A 19727-nucleotide genomic window follows, 5' to 3' on the forward strand; every position below is an offset into this window, starting at 1 on the left:
ACTCCACACCACACCACACAACACCACTCCACACCACACCACACCACTCCACACCACACCACTCCACACCACACCACTCCACACCACACCACTCCACACCACACCACTCCACACCACACCACTCCACACCACACCACACCACACCACTCCACACCACACCACTCCACACCACACCACACCACACCACTCCACACCACACCACACCACACCACACCACACCACACCACTCCACACCACACCACTCCACACCACACCACTCCACACCACACCACACCACTCCACACCACACCACTCCACACCACACCACACCACTCCACACCACTCCACACCACACCACTCCACACCACACCACACCACTCCACTCCACACCACACCACACAACACCACTCCACACCACACCACTCCACACCACACCACTCCACACCACACCACACCACACCACTCCACACCACACCACTCCACACCACACCACACCACACCACACCACACCACTCCACACCACACCACACCACACCACTCCACACCACACCACTCCACACCACACCACTCCACACCACACCACACCACACCACACCACTCCACACCACACCACTCCACACCACTCCACACCACACCACTCCACACCACACCACATCACTCCACTCCACACCACTCCACACCACACAACACCACTCCACACCACACCACACAACACAACACCACTCCACACCACACCACACCACTCCACACCACACAACATCACTCCACACCACACAACACAACACCACTCCACACCACACCACACCACTCCACACCACTCCACACCACTCCACACCACTCCACACCACACCACACCACACCACACCACACCACTCCACACCACACCACACCACACCACTCCACACCACACCACACCACACCACTCCACACCACTCCACACCACTCCACACCACACCACTCCACACCACACCACACCACACCACACCACTCCACTCCACACCACACCACACCACTCCACACCACACCACACCACACCACTCCACACCACACAACACCACTCCACACCACACCACACCACACAACATCACTCCACACCACACCACACAACACCACTCCACACCACACCACTCCACACCACTCCACACCACACCACACCACACCACACCACACCACTCCACACCACTCCACTCCACACCACTCCACTCCACTCCACTCCACACCACTCCACACCACACCACACCACACCACTCCACTCCACACCACACAACACCACTCCACACCACACCACACCACACCACTCCACACCACACCACACCACACCACACCACACCACACCACTCCACTCCACTCCACATCACACCACTCCACTCCACATCACATCACACCACACCACACCACACCACACCACACCACTCCACACCACTCCACACCACATCACACCACACCACACCACACCACTCCACACCACTCCACTCCACTCCACTCCACTCCACTCCACACCACTCCACACCACTCCACATCACATCACACCACTCCACACCACTCCACACCACTCCACTCCACTCCACTCCACACCACTCCACTCCACTCCACTCCACTCCACTCCACATCACACCACTCCACTCCACTCCACTCCACTCCACTCCACACCACATCACACCACTCCACATCACATCACATCACACCACACCACTCCACACCACTCCACTCCACACCACTCCACTCCACACCACTCCACTCCACTCCACATCACATCACATCACACCACTCCACTCCACTCCACTCCACTCCACTCCACACCACACCAGACCACACCACACCACACCACACCACTCCACACCAGACCACACCAGACCACACCACTCCACACCACTCCACATCACACCACACCACACCACACCACTCCACATCACACCACACCACACCACACCACACCACACCACACCACTCCACACCACACCACACCACTCCACACCACACCACTCCACACCACTCCACACCACACAACACCACTCCACACCACACCACACAACACCACTCCACACCACACCACACCACACAACATCACTCCACACCACACAACACCACTCCACACCACACCACACCACACCACATCACTCCACACCACACCACATCACTCCACACCACATCACTCCACACCACATCACTCCACACCACACCACTCCACACCACACCACACCACACCACACAACATCACTCCACACCACATCACTCCACACCACACCACACCACTCCACATCACACCACTCCACTCCACATCACACCACTCCACACCACACCACATCACATCACATCACATCACATCACATCACATCACAGTTTGTTGCTCTTGTTGCTGACTATATAAATGAAACTTTGCCCATGCTTCCATCCACAGCCAAAGCTCACAGCTCTTCTTTTCCATTCAATTTGACATATTTACAAATGTTTGTACTCTTCTCCAGGCTGTTTGCCTTCTTGTTTGTACTGAAAGCTCACAGGTGAATTGGTATGTGTCCACAGGCCCTACGTTTACGCCATGCACTCTGAGCAAACAGACGCCTACGGCCACAAACTGGGACCTGAGAGCCCTGAGGTGAGTGTTTCCTGTACCAAAGTGTTCACCTTCATCCCGTGTGTCATTACCACACAGACAAACATGGCCATTTCATATGTTGTTTTAGAAAACAAGAATTTAGTACATACATACTGTAATACACAAATTACCAAGTTTTTTCTTAACATAGAGCAGGACATTCAAAGGATTTTATCATTTAAATGAAACTTTGTCTTCATTCATTCATGTTCTTAATTAGTAATTTTTCTATGTAGAGAGCTCTTCTGTTGTCTTGAGACACGAGGAACCATGTTTCTGTCTGCTGTTTCTGTTTGCAGATGAACAACCCACTGAAGGAGATTGATAAGGTGACTGGGCAGCTGATGGATGGCCTGAAACAGATGAATCTCCATCGATGTGTCAATATCATTTTGGTTGGAGATCATGGTACCTCCAATCACTAAAAATGTTCATCAATGTTCTACTAAAGCTGTTAGAAAAGAACTATTGTAAATTCTTGGTATTGTAAATTTCTTGGATGTTTTCAGAATTAATCACAATCTCCATATGTGTTGGGAAAAGCAGAGCATGAATGAATTAATATATTTTTAAACAGACTAGCTGTAGTTAGCCTTCAATATTTTATTATAACAGTATATAGCTTGGATCAATGAGCTAGTAAAGTGAAACTCTCTGGGTTTCAAAGATAAAACACCAAATCAGAATAAGGTTGTCCCCATTGTCATGTTTGTTGGATACCAAATGTTGTTAATATTCAAACATGATATGAAGTGAACCGTCTAGAGAGATAAACCTCTTATCGGCATTTGGATTAATATTATATCGCCCATTTCAGTGAGGCAACGGTTCAGAACTCAAAGGTGTAATGAATATGAACAAAGAGGATTATTTCCTGCCAACCTGTTTTTCTCCAGAAATGCATTTGAAAAAGAACTACACCGATCAGGCATAACATTATAACCACCTCCCTCATATTGTGTTGGTCCCCTTTTTGCTGCCAGACCAGCCCTGACCCTTCATGCACTGTGTATTCTGACCCCTTTCTCTCAGAACCAGCATTAATTTGAGCAACAGTAGCTCATCTGTTAGATTGGATCACACAGGCCAGCCCTCACTCCCCATGTGCATCAATGAGCCTTATAAATAAAAGGAGAATTCCATGAAGCTAATTAGATACTTTGAAACTCTATATAATGACTAATGCAGCTCCATATCTGCTTGTAATTGTGTGTGTGTATTATTTTGCCCCAGTGTTTTGCCCATTTGAAATGTGTAGCTTATCTAAAAGGCCATGCTGCAAATTTTATTGTAATTATTTGTAAATGTATATAGCAAATCCTTCCTTATGGTATGTATTCTGTCATTCAGGGATGGAAGAAGCTCACTGTGACCGTACAGAGTTCCTTAGCTCTTATATGTCCAACGTTGATGACATCATCCTGATCCCTGGCTCTCTGGGGAGAATCCGAGCTCGGTATCCCAGCAACTCAAAATGTAAGTAAACCAAGAGGACAGAAGCCACCATTTCCTTGGTCTGATTTTTGACGAGATAAAGATTCTTTATTTTGTTGCTATTACTATTAATACTGGCACTGAAACAGTAAGGCGTTTATTTCCTCTATTTCTAGATGACACAAAAGCAGTAGTGGCAAACCTGACAGTGAGTACTCATGCTCATATATCTACAGACTCTTGCTTTTTTCCACAGTTATTTTATTCAAGTATAAACCAGGCTTTGTAACTTTGTGGATCTGTCTCCTGTTCCAGTGTAAAAAGCCAGACCAGCACTTCAAGCCGTACCTGAAGCAGCATCTTCCCAAACGCCTCCATTACGCCAACAATCGCCGCATTGAGGAGATTCATCTGATGGTGGAAAGAAAATGGCATGTAGCAAGGTAAATATCCAATATCCACTTATAATGAGAAATCAGGATGTGCTGATAGGCATAACTGTAACAGAAATATGATATAGAGGCGTCGTTATGCTCAGCTAATGCTCAGTGAAAGATTGTTAAGTTGTCTTTATTTGTCACATATCCATTACAGCACAGTGAAATTCTTTCTTTGCTTATCCCATCCTTGGGGGTTGGGGTCAGAGCACAGGGTCAGCCATGATACAGCTCCCCTGGAGCAGGGTGGGTCAGGGGCCTTGATCAAGGGGCCAACATTGGCAGCTTGGAGGTCCTGGGGCTTGAATCCCGATCTTCCAGTCAATGACACAGAACCTTAACCACTTGAGCTACCACCTTCCATTGTGGCATTTTAGCTGGATTTGACATGCTCAGTAAGGACTCCAGCATCTGCCAAGAGTTAATTCAATTCAGTTTTTTTTGTCACAACGCTTTTAACAACAGACATTGTCAAAAAGTAGCTTTATACAATTCTATAAATTCAGGATATAAATTTCACATTTATAAATGCATTGATTTATCCTTAATGAGTAAGCGACCATTAATAAATTTACCTCAAGTCCACTTGGTGTGAAGTTTTTTGGTGTATTTTAGAAGTTTATTAAATTTTACCTTTCACTTCCATTCATCATCACTGATAGTTCACCCACCCATGTCCGAACTTCAAATTGCACGGTTAGCTAGCAAATAAAAAGTCCCTTAAACTCCCTTAACTATCTAAACCAGTGCTCTGGATGTTCATCTCATTGGCTTTTAGTTCTGCTGTTCAACCCTCAACCTTCAAAACCCAGAAACATTCATTTCCAGCCCACACTGGAAAGCCAAAATTCCTAAAGCAAAGCCATGAGGTCACTACTAACACTAGTGGCATCCTCTGTAAACATTCCACAAGGAATATGGAGGATGAAGACGTATAGCAGGGTCTCCCTAAGCTGTTTGCCTTGGCAGGCATCAGTGGCCGAATAAAAAGCTTCTTTCACATGGAGCAGTTGAGATACAGACCTGTCTAATCGGTGGCACCGGAGCTGTGAAGCAACGGTTTCTTCCCAGGACAGTTTCTCTGCTGTTGGAGGCTGCAGCATGAAGGAGGGTTTAAATCTTCTGCTTGAATGAAATAAGGTGAAAGCAGAAAGCTGGTGTGTGTTAAAGTATCCAGCTGTGGTCTGATTAACACCACGTGTTTACTCCGTTAAGAGAAACCACAGTATTTGCTGTAAGAGTTTATTGGAGTCGTTATCAGCAGTGATCAAAAGATGTCCTGTTTCGTTTGAACAGCAGCTTCGTCGTCAGGATACTGTACATTTGTTCACATGAACTTGAAGTTACTCAGCTCAAACTCATGAAGAAACAAGATCAGAAAATTTCAATAACTTGTAAGAATGGAGAAATGAACCAGGTAAATTTGTCTGCTACAGAAAGCCTCCTGAAGGGAAAAGGAATCCGGGGAAGTGCGGCTTCTCAGGTGACCACGGATATGATAACAAGATCAGCAGCATGCAGGTACGCACTCATACTCCCATGTTGGATTTTACTACAAAGCTGTGTTGTGTTTCTTACCCACTTGTTTTATTTCTTTTTAGACCATTTTCCTTGGATATGGACCCATGTTTAAATTCAAAACCAAGATACCACCATTTGAAAATATCGAGCTGTACAACGTCATGTGTGGTAGGACAAATATTATTTTACTTTTGTGTTGTCTACGCTAATTTTATACCTCAGCAGATTCACACTAAAACTATAGTAAAGGAGACTAGAGCAATAGAGATTGTTTCTTGTTAACACGGTCACACGAAGAACTTAATGATAGATGCCATACCTCAGATCCCACATCTACACAAGCAGACTGTAGTGTTATATAGAAACTGCATGATTTATGAATACTAATCACCGAACTCTCTCACTTTTAGATCTCCTTGGCTTGAAGCCAGTCCCTAACAATGGGACCCATGGTAGCCTGAACCACCTGCTGAGAAATCCTGTCTACAAACCCACCCTGCCCGAAGAGGTGTCCAAACCAACTCCATCCGGACCAGTCAATGCCATAACTGATGACCTGGGCTGCACCTGTGATGAAAAAGTCAGTAACAAAGCATATTCAGGGCCATGTCACTAGACAGACTGAATATAAATGAGAGGTTCTACAATTTCATCTTGCCTAATTACAGCCTGTTAGACATATCTGTTGGGATTGATAGTTCAGTTGTTAAGCTGCTTGGAAGGTAGTGAGATCAAACCCCAGAACCACCAAGTGGCCCTTAATCCTCAACTGCTTAGTTACATAAATGAGATAAAAGCTCTGGATTACAGTGTCTGCCAAATGATTATTTTTTCTTTTGTCTTTTTCCATGTCTTTGTTTTAATTATTGTTTTTTTAAATGACATACAAGGCAACTGTAAACCATTGCATACATTTTTTGTTTGTCCTTTTCCTGTATTTCCACAAGATGTTGAACTGCAGACCTGCAAGGTAAATGATATTAACCCTTGTGTTCTGTTTTAGTCAAAACAACTGTACAGTTTTCCTGCGAGTGCAACAGTAGATACTAAAATCTGTGTTCTCACTTGATCGAGCATAAACATGGCATATTCTCTCCAGGCATATTATCCTGTGATCATCAGGGTAGGTTTAATTTCAGAATAACTAGCCGCACTTGGCATCAGATTATTTATCTTGGTCATAACGGAGAAGGAGAAGCCAGATTGGGAATTTAAAACTTTGCATTTGATTATAAAAAATGTTTGAGGCCCTGGAGCAAAGACAACGTTACTAAGTTGTGAATAGAACACAGGGGTTAAAAGAAACAAGCCGAATAACGTTTTCTTCTTCCAAACAGTGCTGTTGTTTAGACCCTCTTGCTAGAGATTTTCACCTTTAATCTTTTGCAGTTACGTTCAAAAAGTAGGGGGCAGAGGGCTTTGAAAGTGGCCCTGGTAAGAGCCTATAACCTGGAGTCACTGTGGCTCTGTCTCTTACAGAACAAAGTGGAGGAACTCAATGAACGACTGAGACAAGTTATCGATGGTAATGCCCCTCCCTTCCTGTGCGTCAGTCTTAAAACTCACATGCTGTTTACCGATGGATTAAAGCCCATTAAAGAAAGATACCTAGATATTTTTCATTATTTTATATTATATTATATTTAGATCTTAAAATTGCTGGAATAGCCTTTTTTTGGCAATTTTATTATGCATACATATTATACATACCAATTAATTAATTAATGGAAAATTAATTTTAGGTTCAACTTGTATCCAAATGAAATGTGCATTAAACTTTTAAAGCTAGTAATCATCCCTTTTCAATAGATCTTTTTCTTTTTTTTTCCTCTACATTTCTCTACAGACAGCAAGAATCTTCCATATGGTCGACCAGCAGTCATGTTCCACTCCAAGTACAGCATCTTGCACCACAAGGACTACATCAGCGGATATAGTGAAGCACTTGCCATGCCGTTATGGACCTCGTACACAGTGAATAAACAGGTACGATTTTCATCTACTGCACTCCTGGATATCAAACACTGTGCCTTTCCATTTAGTGATTCAGATTTCTTTAAACAAATAAATAAATGCTGACGGTGTATTTGCTCTGCATGTATAGGGGCAGTTATGCGTTCTTGTGTGTTTGTGCAAGTAGCACTTGAGCTAGAAAGTCATCTTTAACTATTCTAGCATTAAAAATAAAAGTTTATATACACATTGTCAGTTTAAGAGGCACACAGTTTGTAAAATTCATTTCAATTCAATTTATTCGTACAGCGTCTTTTACAATGGACATTGTCTCAAAGCAGCTTTACAAAAGTAGAGAAATAGAGAAAGGAGAAAAACAATTATTACATAAATTAATAAAATGCAAAGATTTATCATGCTTTGTGTTGGGTGAATAGTTCTTAAAAACTCTCCAGCAGGTGTAAATGTTGTTCAATATTACACACAACTATCTTTATTATTATCTGTTCTGTTGCTGATATTTGGTATCAGTGTGACCCAAATACATGAGCTCTCGATGGCAAGCAAACATATTGTACTTAATATATCAGTCAATATTACTGGTTACCAAGTAGAAATTCCTCTCGGTATTGGTAATGTTTCTGATGTTTGGTAAATAGTTTATAGTAACTACTTTGAACATTTACTCACATTGTGTGTGCTTTCCATCGTCCTCTGTTCTCATCTGCTGCCTGATGAGTCTCCTGTTTAGAGCTCGTGCAGTTGCGATTTCCTCACTCCTACAAATCAGTACCCTGGCGATGCAATTCAATTCAGTTTTATTTCTGAAGAGATTTTTTTTAACATGATAACAAAGCAGTTGTAGATTTACATCCCTAACAAGCATGTGAGAGGCAACAGTAGTTGTTAGGCTGTTCCCTGCTCAAGGTCACCACAGATCACATCATCTGGGCCTCATCTTTGATTATGGAGCAGGTTTTACACCAGATGCTCTTCCTCCTATTGTATTTGGGCTTGGCACTGGCACTGAGATTTAAATGCTCAGTGGCTGGGTTGGTTTCCTGCCTGGGCCATGGTGACAAGAGCACAGGATCCTGCCCCTGGACCACCAGGTTAAAACAGAGAAGATGCAAAAATGATCCTTTTGTTTGATTCATATTAAGAACTGCTGCTGTATATCATTTTTGTTCTTCTCTTTGTTACCATTGTTCCCTCTCCCTTGCCTTAAGACAGAACTCTACATCTGTATTTCTGTAAAGCTGTTTTGTGACAGTGTTTATTGTTAAACTCGCTAGATCAACTGAATAGAACTGAATTGGATCTTCATCCACATACCAGTATTTAAATACTGAAAAAAATATCTCGTCAAATTGAAAGGTATTTCTTTTATATATTTTTAGAGCTTTAGTCCAGGATCTGTTTTTTTTTACTTTTAAATGATGGTGACTGGTTGATTTACAACTTGACTTTTACAGGCAGATCCACACTTCTGCACAATTTTGCATTTCATATTGATCAGTATATTTTATTTAGTCCGCCTCGCTGCCAAATGAACACATTTTACAGCCGGCTCTATGGATTGCATGTTTCAGGTTGATGTTACTGTTCTGCCTGAAGCTCTCAATACATGTGTGAGACCTGATGCCAGAGTGCCTCCAGCCTCCAGCCAGTCCTGCACTAGCTACAGCGCAGACAAACAGATCTCCTATGGATTTCTCTACCCACCTCGTGAGTCCCACTATGCTGAACAAACAATGAATAACTTCATTGCTATTAATGCTATTAATTATGTTGCTATAAAATTTAAAGACATTTCTATAGCCATGCAGCACCTTCCAGTTTGTGTAAAATTTCAGAAATTTCATTAAGTCTTAATCATCCATCACAGCTGACTACTAGAGGTGACTCCTAAAACCTGTTTGTTCAAATAAAATGCGACTGTCGATGGTTTAATCTTTGGATGGCGGTTGACTATTTGTCTTTTCAAACAGTACTTTTTTACTTGTGGAAACAACATACACCGATCAGCCATAACATTAAAACCACCTGCTTAATATTGTGTAGATCAGACCTGTAAAGCACTGTCCACAGATGTTTGACTGGATTGGAATCTGGGGAATTTGGAGGCATCACCTTCAACTCTTTGTCATGTTAAGCAAATCATTCCTGAACAATTTTTGCAGTGTGGTTGGGCATAGTATCCCACTGAAAAGCCACTGCCATTAGGGAATATGGTTGCCATAAAGGGATCTTGAACTTGAAATGTTTAGGGAGGTGGTACATGTCAAAGAAACAACCACATGAACGCCAGGACCCAAAGTTTCCCAGCAGAAAATTACCCAGAACATCACACTGCCTCCACCGGCTTACCTTTTTCCCACAGTGCATCCTGGTGCCATCTCTTCCCCAGGTATGCGATGCACACGCATCTGGCCATCCACATGATGTGAAAGAAAACCAGGCCACCTTCTTCCAGTTTTGATGCTAAAGTGCCCATAGTGGGAGCTTTCAGTGGTGTACAGGGGTCAGCATGGGCACTCTGATCGTTCTGCAGCTACACAGGAAGCTTTGATACACTCTACGTCAACTTTTTATCATAGCCAGCAGTCACTTTTCCAGCACATTGTGCTACAGTGCCTCATCTGTGGGATCAGAACATGGCTAGTCGTGACTCCCTACACACATCAGTTGTCCTTTCTTAGCTAACCGCTGCATACTGAGAACACCAGCATGAAGATACTCTCATCCATCCATATATCCAACACAGTTTGGTCCTTGTTGAAGTCGTTCAGATCCTTAGGCTTGGCATTTTTCTTGCTTCCATCACTGTTCAGTGGCTGCCTAATATTTCAGCAGGGTGTCACTATAACAAGATAATCTGTGTTTTTTACTTGCGGTGGTTTTAATATTATGGCTAATCAGTATATAATCATATAATAAATATAACATTTAAAGTTAAGACCTAATTCTTAGAAAAACCTAAATCCTAAGAACAGTAGTACAATCAATACTTTTTGAGGAACCTAAGACTTTATAGACTCCTAAGTAGTTACCATATATAGTTCATCTATAAAGTGACTTAGACTTGGAAAAGTAAAGCAGCTTCAACCAATAAACATTTTGAAGATTGAGTCTCACCAATAAACACCACATCCCAGGTGTCCCAGTAGTCCATATAAAGGGGTCCAACACCACGTCAGAGATTTCCACATCTCAGTTGGTTCACAACACTTCCAGTCTGTTTGTTTTGTTAAGTTTGGCAGCAGTGTCGTATGTGATGTGATGTGAAGTCCATCACAACTTTTTGAGACGGCTTCCTGATCCAGCCATGAAAATAATTTCAATACACTCTTCTTCTTTTTTTTTTTAGCTATTTATCTAAAAAAATGTTAATTTCCCCAATTTATGTGGACTTCTTTGAACACCCAGATGTTTTACGTTAAGTAGAATATGTGAAATTATAACAATGTTATCTCATTTACTTGGTTAATAAAAGTAGTTTCAGACTGTGAGATTTAAAAAGGAATGGCATTTACACACCTGTTGAAAATGCAATTAAAGCAATTCACTGTGGTCAATATATTCAGGTTCTTTAACAACATTTAAGAAGGGGTTGTGGTCACTCTCTGTGATTCATTCACATGCACATGGAATCATTTTCTTGTTGTAGTTGATTGATTAAATTTGTCCAGTGCAGGTAAATATATATATATATATATAAACAATCAAATAAAAGAAGATTTGACTAAATAAGCTCTGAGGCAGTTATCCAGCCTACTGACCATGTTTCAGAGACAAATGTGTTTGCAATTAAATGATATTCCTTTGGTCTTTGTGTCATTATTGACAGAGTTGGCCTCCAGTAACGATGCAAGATATGATGCCCTGTTGATCACCAACACAGTGCCAATGTACCCAGCATTCAAACGTAAGTATTCTAGTCATGAGCACAGTTGATATGATTAGAGAACAGAGGCATTTTTATGCTTATTATTTATTTATTTGCTTCCTTATGCTGTTTTTTTAGGTATGTTCTTTAACAAAACGTGGCGTTTAAGTTGGAGTTGCATTTATATTGAAATCATGTGACTCTTTCGTGGCACGAATCAGAGGTGGTGGATATGCAAGTGTAGACAAACAAACAACTAATAAACAACCGAACTGAAAATTAGCAAAACAACATCAAATTACTAAACCATGCCTAGGCTATGCAAATACCTTAATACAAACCTATATAGGGAAACTAATCAAGCCAACAGCCGGTGTGCAGAAACACAGGAAGTGGTACTGACAACAGAAAACTTCTTTCAAAAATGTGAGCACTCTCTGATGGTTTGGAGAGAGTTGTCCATGATGGATATGACAGGAATTGAATACTTCTGCAAGCCACAGTTGCTGTTTCTCAGCAAAACATTAACATCTGTTAAAAAGCATCCCCACAATAGACCAGATTAGAAAAAAAAACACAATACCACCAGCTACCACAATCCTGTAATATAAAGCAACAGACTTGATATATGTAAATAAAATAAATATATTTATCCTTTTTGTGCCATAAAAACAAGAACATCTAGTAGTCATACCTGGCATGTGACTTCTTAGGATCACATCACTCCACAGAGGTGATTAATATTTCAGTGGAATTGAAACTGTATTGTTGTGAACAGCTGATGGAGGTGATGCCCCTCGTTACCCCATCAGTTAAAAAGAGTAAAACTATTTATCACTCCATTCTCTCTGCACCTTACATCTTTAATCTTCCAGAACATGACAGTTGCTGCAGACTATTCCTCATTGTCCTAAATACATACCTTTGCTATAGGTTGTATTTTCTATATGTAGTGATTAAATACTTATACATATATACATTATATACATATATAATTATATGCTTTATCATGAATGAATTAAGTAAAAAACAGGAGTTTACAGTGTTGAGCTGAAGCATTTCCTGATTGTCTGCCTGTACTGTGAGGACAGCTATGGACTGTGACTGTAAACTCAAACCATGTGACTAAACTCACTAATAAACCTCTCAATCACTCTTCTGCATTCTGCATATTTAACACGTAATTAAAGCAGCAAAATGTCAGATTTCTGTTTGCTAGTGAAGGATATCTAGATACAGTGTTCAGTAGTTTACTCATTACATGGCAACCTCACATGGTTCACATTGATAATGGAATGCCAATTGAATAGACAACGTAAGAAAGTATGGTTTATACTCCTGATTATAGTATGCATTTATGGGTCTTCCCCAATCTGTTGCCACGAAGCTGGGAGCACACACTTTTCTAAAATGTCATTGAATGCTGTACTGGAAATGTTCCAGCATGACAATGCATGAAGAGAAGGCCAAAAAGACATGGTTCGCCAGGTTTGGAGTGGAAGATCTCGAGGGACATGCACAAAGCCCTTGACCTCAACCCCACCGAACACCTTTGGGATGAACTGGAACCCCGACTGCATGCCAAACCTTCTATCCTGACCTCAGTGCCTGACCTCACTAATGCTCCTGTGGCTGAATGGACACAAATACCCACAGCCACGCTCCAAAATCTAGTGGAAAGTCTTCCCAGGAATGTTAAAGCAGCAAAGGGGAGACAATGTCAGGAATGGAATGTTAACGGTGTGGTGTCCACATACTTTTGGCCATGTAGTGCATTCTCAGTGCTAAGCAGGAGAGTGAACAAGAATAGACGCTAACATCAGGAAAACATGGAAACAGTCATTCAGGTTAAAGCTGAATATGAAAGTAAATGCCTGGAGTCGGTCGTGTTGGCGGTTGGTTGCTCAGAGCATCCAGTTGTCTACTTGGTAAATGAAGAACAGCGTCACGTAGAATTGATTTTGCTCAACGAAGTCTGGTCTGAATGATCAGAGTCTGGTCTGAATGATCAGGTTATATTGTGTCTATGACTAGTCGGTCGTTGTTCTGAATTGAAACGGCCTTCACCAAATTCTCAGGGGGGGGGGTCTATAAAGAAGAAGCTGTGTGTGTGTGTGTTGATGCCTTTCAGAGCCATGTGTGTGGGCTATGGTATGAGTTCGGGTTAGAAACTGCCCCTTGTATGACTGGTGCCTCTGTTTCAGACATAGTGGTAACACACATGGAGGAAATGAATCAGTTAACACACACTCTGCACACATAAATGCTAATAGAGAAATACACAGCAACTTAAACATCATGTCAGATACTTATGTTTTGCTTACAGAATGCCAACAAAACAGTGAAGCTTGCATAAAAATTATTCAGCGTAAAGAAAATCTATTAGTTTAGTGGAAAACACAAGAAGGACACTTCCCAGTGTAAATAGGTCTTTTTAAATGGTCCTAGATATTTTAGGGTTCAGCATTTACCCAAAAGCACTGATAGCAGTTAATAGAATTAAGTTATATATATAAGTTTCAGAGAAGTGACTTATTCATATTTTAATATTGTTTAACATTTTTCACCAACACATTTAGGGTCAACAGATGGATTCATCTCACACAAATACATACACAAGCAAACACTTAACACCATATTGGAGTGTTGGAGAAGGACAAGAGTGTGTAAAAGGCTTCACAGATGGGTTTTATGTATCTGCTTTCCATTAGCTGGGCTGGAACAGGGAGCTGAAGTTCTCTTTGAAGAGCTGCCACCTGCAGAGTCTGTCTCTTCTCTTGACATGTGAAATAATTTACTGAGTGGCAAAATGACTGTTCAAAAATGAAAATGAAATATAAGACCATAGTTTGACTATGACTGCAAATTGGCCTCCGTGTCTAAATATCCCTCCGTCTCTGTGTTTGTTCATCTGTCTCTCTAGGCGTGTGGACATACTTCCAGAAGACTCTGATAAAGAAGTATGCCAGTGAGAGGAACGGCCTGAACGTGGTGGTTGGGCCCATCTTCGATTATAACTTTGATGGCCTTCGGGACACAGAAGAGAAGATAAAACAGTAAGAAAATCAAGAAAGTGATGAAGTACCCTATTCTAATAACACACAGAAAAAACACACAGAGAGAATACAAAACCAGGCATCCTGAGCTCTGTGTGTTCATCAGAAGGCATTCGGTTCAGACGAATATTGCAGACATCTGATTTTAGTGACACACCAGAATTTTGAGGCAGTAATTGGGTTAATCAGCGTATGTGTAACATTAATCCTGCTTTTCAGTAGTATGTTGTTAAGACATCTAAAGCAACTAAATTTTTTAAATTTAGTGTAATTTATTTAGGATAAAAATCATTGCCACTATCTGATTTGTTGCAGCTATTTACAACAAATGCTCAGGGGCAGAATACCAGAAAAATATCTAAAGCAAGTCCAGATAAAAATATGAAGACATTATTTGTCACATATTCATTACAGTACACTGAAATTCATGGCTTTATATATCCCAGCTTGTTAGGAAGCTGTGCTCAGAGCTTCCTCAGCTGGAGCAGAGAGGGTACTTACGGTCTCAGTGGTGGCAGCTTGTTGACTCCTGACCTTCTGATCAGTATCCCAGAGCCACCAGTGCACATGAAGCAGTGTTATGGTAAAGATAACACATTCTGCCCCATTAGCTGTTGTAGTACCTGATGGAAATAGAGGCATAAAGGCTCTTTCTTTTGGATCCTCCTGATTGACCGTCTGTGTGAACATGTGGGAGCAGAAGTAGGGGACAGATAGGAAGATGACAGCATTTAACTCATCTGACATATCACCAGGTTCATCTTTAGTCTTGATTGTTGTAAGGTGATGTAGTAAAAGTGAGTGTGAATATCTGTGGCACTGTTTGCAGATACATGAGCACCTCCATGCCCATACCTACTCATTTCTTCATCGTGGCGACCAGCTGCCTGGACTTCACGCAGACCGTGGACTCCTGCACCGGTCCTCTGAGCGTGTTCTCCTTCATCCTGCCTCACAGAGACGATAACGACGAGAGCTGCAATGTAAGACAGTTGCTTCTTTTTTGCTAGTTAGTGGAGATATTGCATATGGACAACTGCACTTTATTCACAGTAATCATTCTGTTCTGCCACCAATCCATATTCATTTATATTTCATTAGCTAATATACATAATTTAGCTAATTCTATTTCTATTTTTATTCTATTTTATTTTACTTTTTCCATTACAACATTTCATTACCATGTATGGTTGTGTATGACACAAATAAAATGTGAATTTGATTTAAATTTAATTACAATTCAATTAGTTATTTGACATACAGTTAAATTTGGACAGAAACCACATAGATCCCAAGCTTTTATTTATGACTTTCGTTTAATAAGAGTATCAGGTTTCCTGTTGAAGTTCTGAACAGATCGATTAACCTTAATCTAATGACTAAAAAATTAAGATAGCTATTCTAGTCTATAGTTAGGCATCATGCAAATCACCTTCCTGAATCTGTGGTAAGGATATGTATTAAACAACTAATGGCCGTCTTGAAGCTCATTTTTCTGTGCATGTTTTATTTTTGAAGCAATTCAATTCTCTACCCCAGAGCTGCTTTAGGACCCTTTTAAAATAGAGTTGTTTTTGGATAATGTTTAGTTTTTGGGTGCAGGTGTAAATCTGATCACTTCCCTTGTGGAATTTATTTGAACATGAACCAACTGAGTGCTTATCATCATTGAAGTTTTCAGATTGAGGATGAGATAATATTTTACAAATTTCTGTTTCTCCCTTAGAGTTGGGAGGATGAATCCAAGTGGGTAGAGGAGCTGATGAAGATGCACACAGCCCGTGTCCGAGATGTGGAGGTTCTAACAGGACTCGACTTCTACCGGCGCACCAGCCAAAGCTACACAGACATTCTCTCGCTAAAGACGTACCTGCACACGTATGAGAGTGAGATCTGAACCACTGCCTTCCCTGCACTAATGTATTCCTCCTCTATCAAATCCCCACTCCCTGACCCCCGGACCTGCCCTGCCCTGCCCTGTGACATCAGATAGTTAGGTGTATATTTTTAATACAAGCCTCCTTTCAACATTTTGTAATGATGATGTGAAAATGTCGCTTTTTTAAAAAAAAATAATTAATTCCAGCTCTGTGAGTGAGTGTCTTTTGGTGAGTGTGACGATGAGAGCATGTGAGTAAGAAATCCTGTACTGTATGTGCTCTAATGTAATATTGTCTCTCAACACGTACCACTTTTGTGATTTGTTTATTATGCCCTAAAAGAATTTCATGATAATAAACACTTTTGTACTTATGTCCTGATCATTTTTGTGGGGAAACAGCAGCACCTAGTGGTCATTTGGCAATTAACACCAACTGCAAAGAATCATTCTAGCCACAGGAGGGAAATGTTCTGGCCAAAAAGGAAAAAATACTTTAGTAATACGTGATGAAAATAGTGAAAGCATACTTCATTTAGAAAGTATATTAAAGTAAAGAAATATGGCTTAATATCTCAAGTAAAACAAGTAGTGTAGCCTATGTGTAGCTGAATAAGTCTGAAAGAGAATATTGTCTGGGCTTATGAACAGATTTTATCATTTATCATCACTATGCTGCAATTTCCTGGAACATCAGTATCGGTTTTGTTCATTCTGCATGCGAGTCGTTCATCTCTAAACATCATTAGTCCAGTCATCTCCAGTTAATGCTTTACCTTTAACAATCCTACACAATGAGTTTACAATATTTCTGTAATCAGTGCTGAGTGACAGAGGAACAAACACTGCCCATCTTGATACGTATGCAAACATTCGCTGCAATAATACTACAATTACATTAACATTTAAAAGCAAGTTCCTCCAAGTTATTTTATCAGTAGTCTTGTACTCTTAAAATTACACTATAAAATTTTTATGTATCATTTTTATAACCTTGTCTATGTGATGTAATGAACTCATCCTCATGTTTTATGTAGCACAAAAGGATATGTTAAGAATTATTATTATTATATTAAATTATTTTAGAAAGGTGTGACTTGGGAATGTCCAGTGATGGTATATATTTAATGAATTTATGATGCTCTTTAAATAAGGGATTTATTTGCTCCTTAATTCCACAACTCCATGTACATGAAAAGGGTGTAGACTCTGCTGTATGTTTCAGAGGGATGCTCAGGATGCAGGAAAGAGAATCCTCCGTGAAAAAGGAGGAAGCTGAAGCTTGTGAGGAAACACAAGTGCACCCAACACACCAGCATTGAAAGATGGCACCCTGCTGTGCTCAGGTATATTAGAAAGGAAAGACACTTTAGAAAGGGCTGAGAAAAGCAGACTCTTGCGGAAAGAGGTTGACGGTGCAGATGGAGGGAAACAAAAACCCATCCATTATATTTGGATTAAGAGGCATCAGCATAGGGTCTGGAAGGAGGTCTTGATCTGAGATAATAATTTAATGAGGTATTTTAATAATGCATCCATCCATTTTCTGTACCGCTTCTCCTACACAGCCTGGAGTCTATCCAAGATTCTCAGAGCACAGGGCAGGGTACTCCCTTGGGGTGCCAAATTAACACAGGGCACAAACACACACACACACATTCACACACTACAAACAGTTTAGAGATGCCAGCGTACCTCTATGTCTTTAAATGTAGGGAACAAACCACCAAAGTACAGGGAGAACATTTACATTTATTGCATCAGTAGTCTAATGTCTAAACCACTAAAGCCACCACATCCCCCAGAACATGCTACATGGCAGAGTGGAAGAGACAGAAATCAAACCACTAACCATGAGGCAAACATGCTAACCACTAAGCCACTGTGTACCAGGATACACCTTCATGTCAGACTTTGCATTAGGGTCATCAGATGTCTGAGGTAAGCAACACAATCAGGTCTTGCAGATTTTTCAAAGCTGACTTGCAGACACTCCATCCTGTTTCCCAGACTCCCCTAATTATTAAGACTTTCATAAAACATTGCTTAATGCACGTCAGTTTTATCAGTGTGTCACTGAACCACCGATGTGGAGTGTTGTGGCCTTACCACAAATTTCAATTGCATACAATGTCTTTGTGTGCTGTAGAATTGCCGTTGTCCTGAAATGGGATGGTCAGCAAGCACATATGTTTCTAACAGTCAGGGGTCCACAAACCTTTGGCCATATAGTTTATTGATAAAATGTACAGTTTATCTTATTTACAGTGTGAACACAGCGTGGTGTAGATTCACTACACATGAGACAGACTGTAAACAACACCACAACATAATATCTGATAACTACATAAGCTGATGAAAATAAGTAAACCTTGTACATAAATTACATTATTATTTCTTTTACAGATTTCAAAGGATTGTGTTTCTTACTGAATAAAATACCCCTCACCCCCCATCTCTAAGGTGTGACGTCATTCCTACTGTTCATTCTGTCAAATCTGTCAACAAGGCACAATATTATCTAACCGAATTATTATTTTTTTTGGTCGTTTCTTCGTTAGTGACTAAAATATTACTTGAGTACTTGAACAGATTACTTGTTTTATTTTTCTGTTCAGATATTCAGCGGGACTTTAAGGGAATTGTGCCAGCTGGTCCGACAAGCACGTGCACATCGCTAACAGCGCGCTATAGCAGTGTGGGCTAAGCTAAGCGCAGGAGTTAGACAGAATAAAGCAGTGGCCTGTGTTTCTGTTTCATAAATGACATGGTTTGTTTACTCTACACTCTCGCAGCCTGCCTCGTTTTTTGGAGCGCACGATGTAAATAGCCCGTTTAAACGTGCAAGCGCTTACATAACAACCCTTATACCTGGAACTGGCTTCGGGTTGGCACATGGGAGGCGTGGCTAGTTCTCTTTCCTACGCTGCTATTCGTGCAGCTCTACAGTAGTGGGCGTGGGTACGCGGTTCATTCACAAATC

General features: G+C 41.1%; 1 protein-coding gene across 2 annotated transcripts in view; it reads left to right on the forward strand.

The window, feature by feature from the left end:
* enpp2 (ectonucleotide pyrophosphatase/phosphodiesterase 2) overlaps window positions 1-17116 on the forward strand; it is a 36554-nt gene extending 19438 nt beyond the window's left edge. The window contains exons 11-25 of one of the 2 annotated variants that reach the window (XM_058399934.1): window positions 2503-2575; window positions 2875-2983; window positions 3926-4051; window positions 4186-4217; window positions 4325-4452; window positions 5883-5967; window positions 6048-6135; window positions 6378-6547; window positions 7357-7492; window positions 7814-7953; window positions 9513-9648; window positions 11771-11848; window positions 14733-14865; window positions 15695-15848; window positions 16592-17116. In XM_058399934.1, the coding sequence (XP_058255917.1) occupies window positions 2503-2575; window positions 2875-2983; window positions 3926-4051; window positions 4186-4217; window positions 4325-4452; window positions 5883-5967; window positions 6048-6135; window positions 6378-6547; window positions 7357-7492; window positions 7814-7953; window positions 9513-9648; window positions 11771-11848; window positions 14733-14865; window positions 15695-15848; window positions 16592-16762 (1759 nt within the window). In that variant the 3' untranslated portion in view covers window positions 16763-17116. The remainder of the gene's footprint in view (window positions 1-2502; window positions 2576-2874; window positions 2984-3925; window positions 4052-4185; window positions 4218-4324; window positions 4453-5882; window positions 5968-6047; window positions 6136-6377; window positions 6548-7356; window positions 7493-7813; window positions 7954-9512; window positions 9649-11770; window positions 11849-14732; window positions 14866-15694; window positions 15849-16591) is intronic. The other variant, XM_058399943.1, reaches the window with a different exon arrangement.
* Window positions 17117-19727: the final 2611 nt, after the last annotated feature.

Source organism: Hemibagrus wyckioides, linkage group LG01 (genome assembly GCF_019097595.1).
Source record: "Hemibagrus wyckioides isolate EC202008001 linkage group LG01, SWU_Hwy_1.0, whole genome shotgun sequence".
NCBI lineage: Eukaryota > Metazoa > Chordata > Actinopteri > Siluriformes > Bagridae > Hemibagrus > Hemibagrus wyckioides.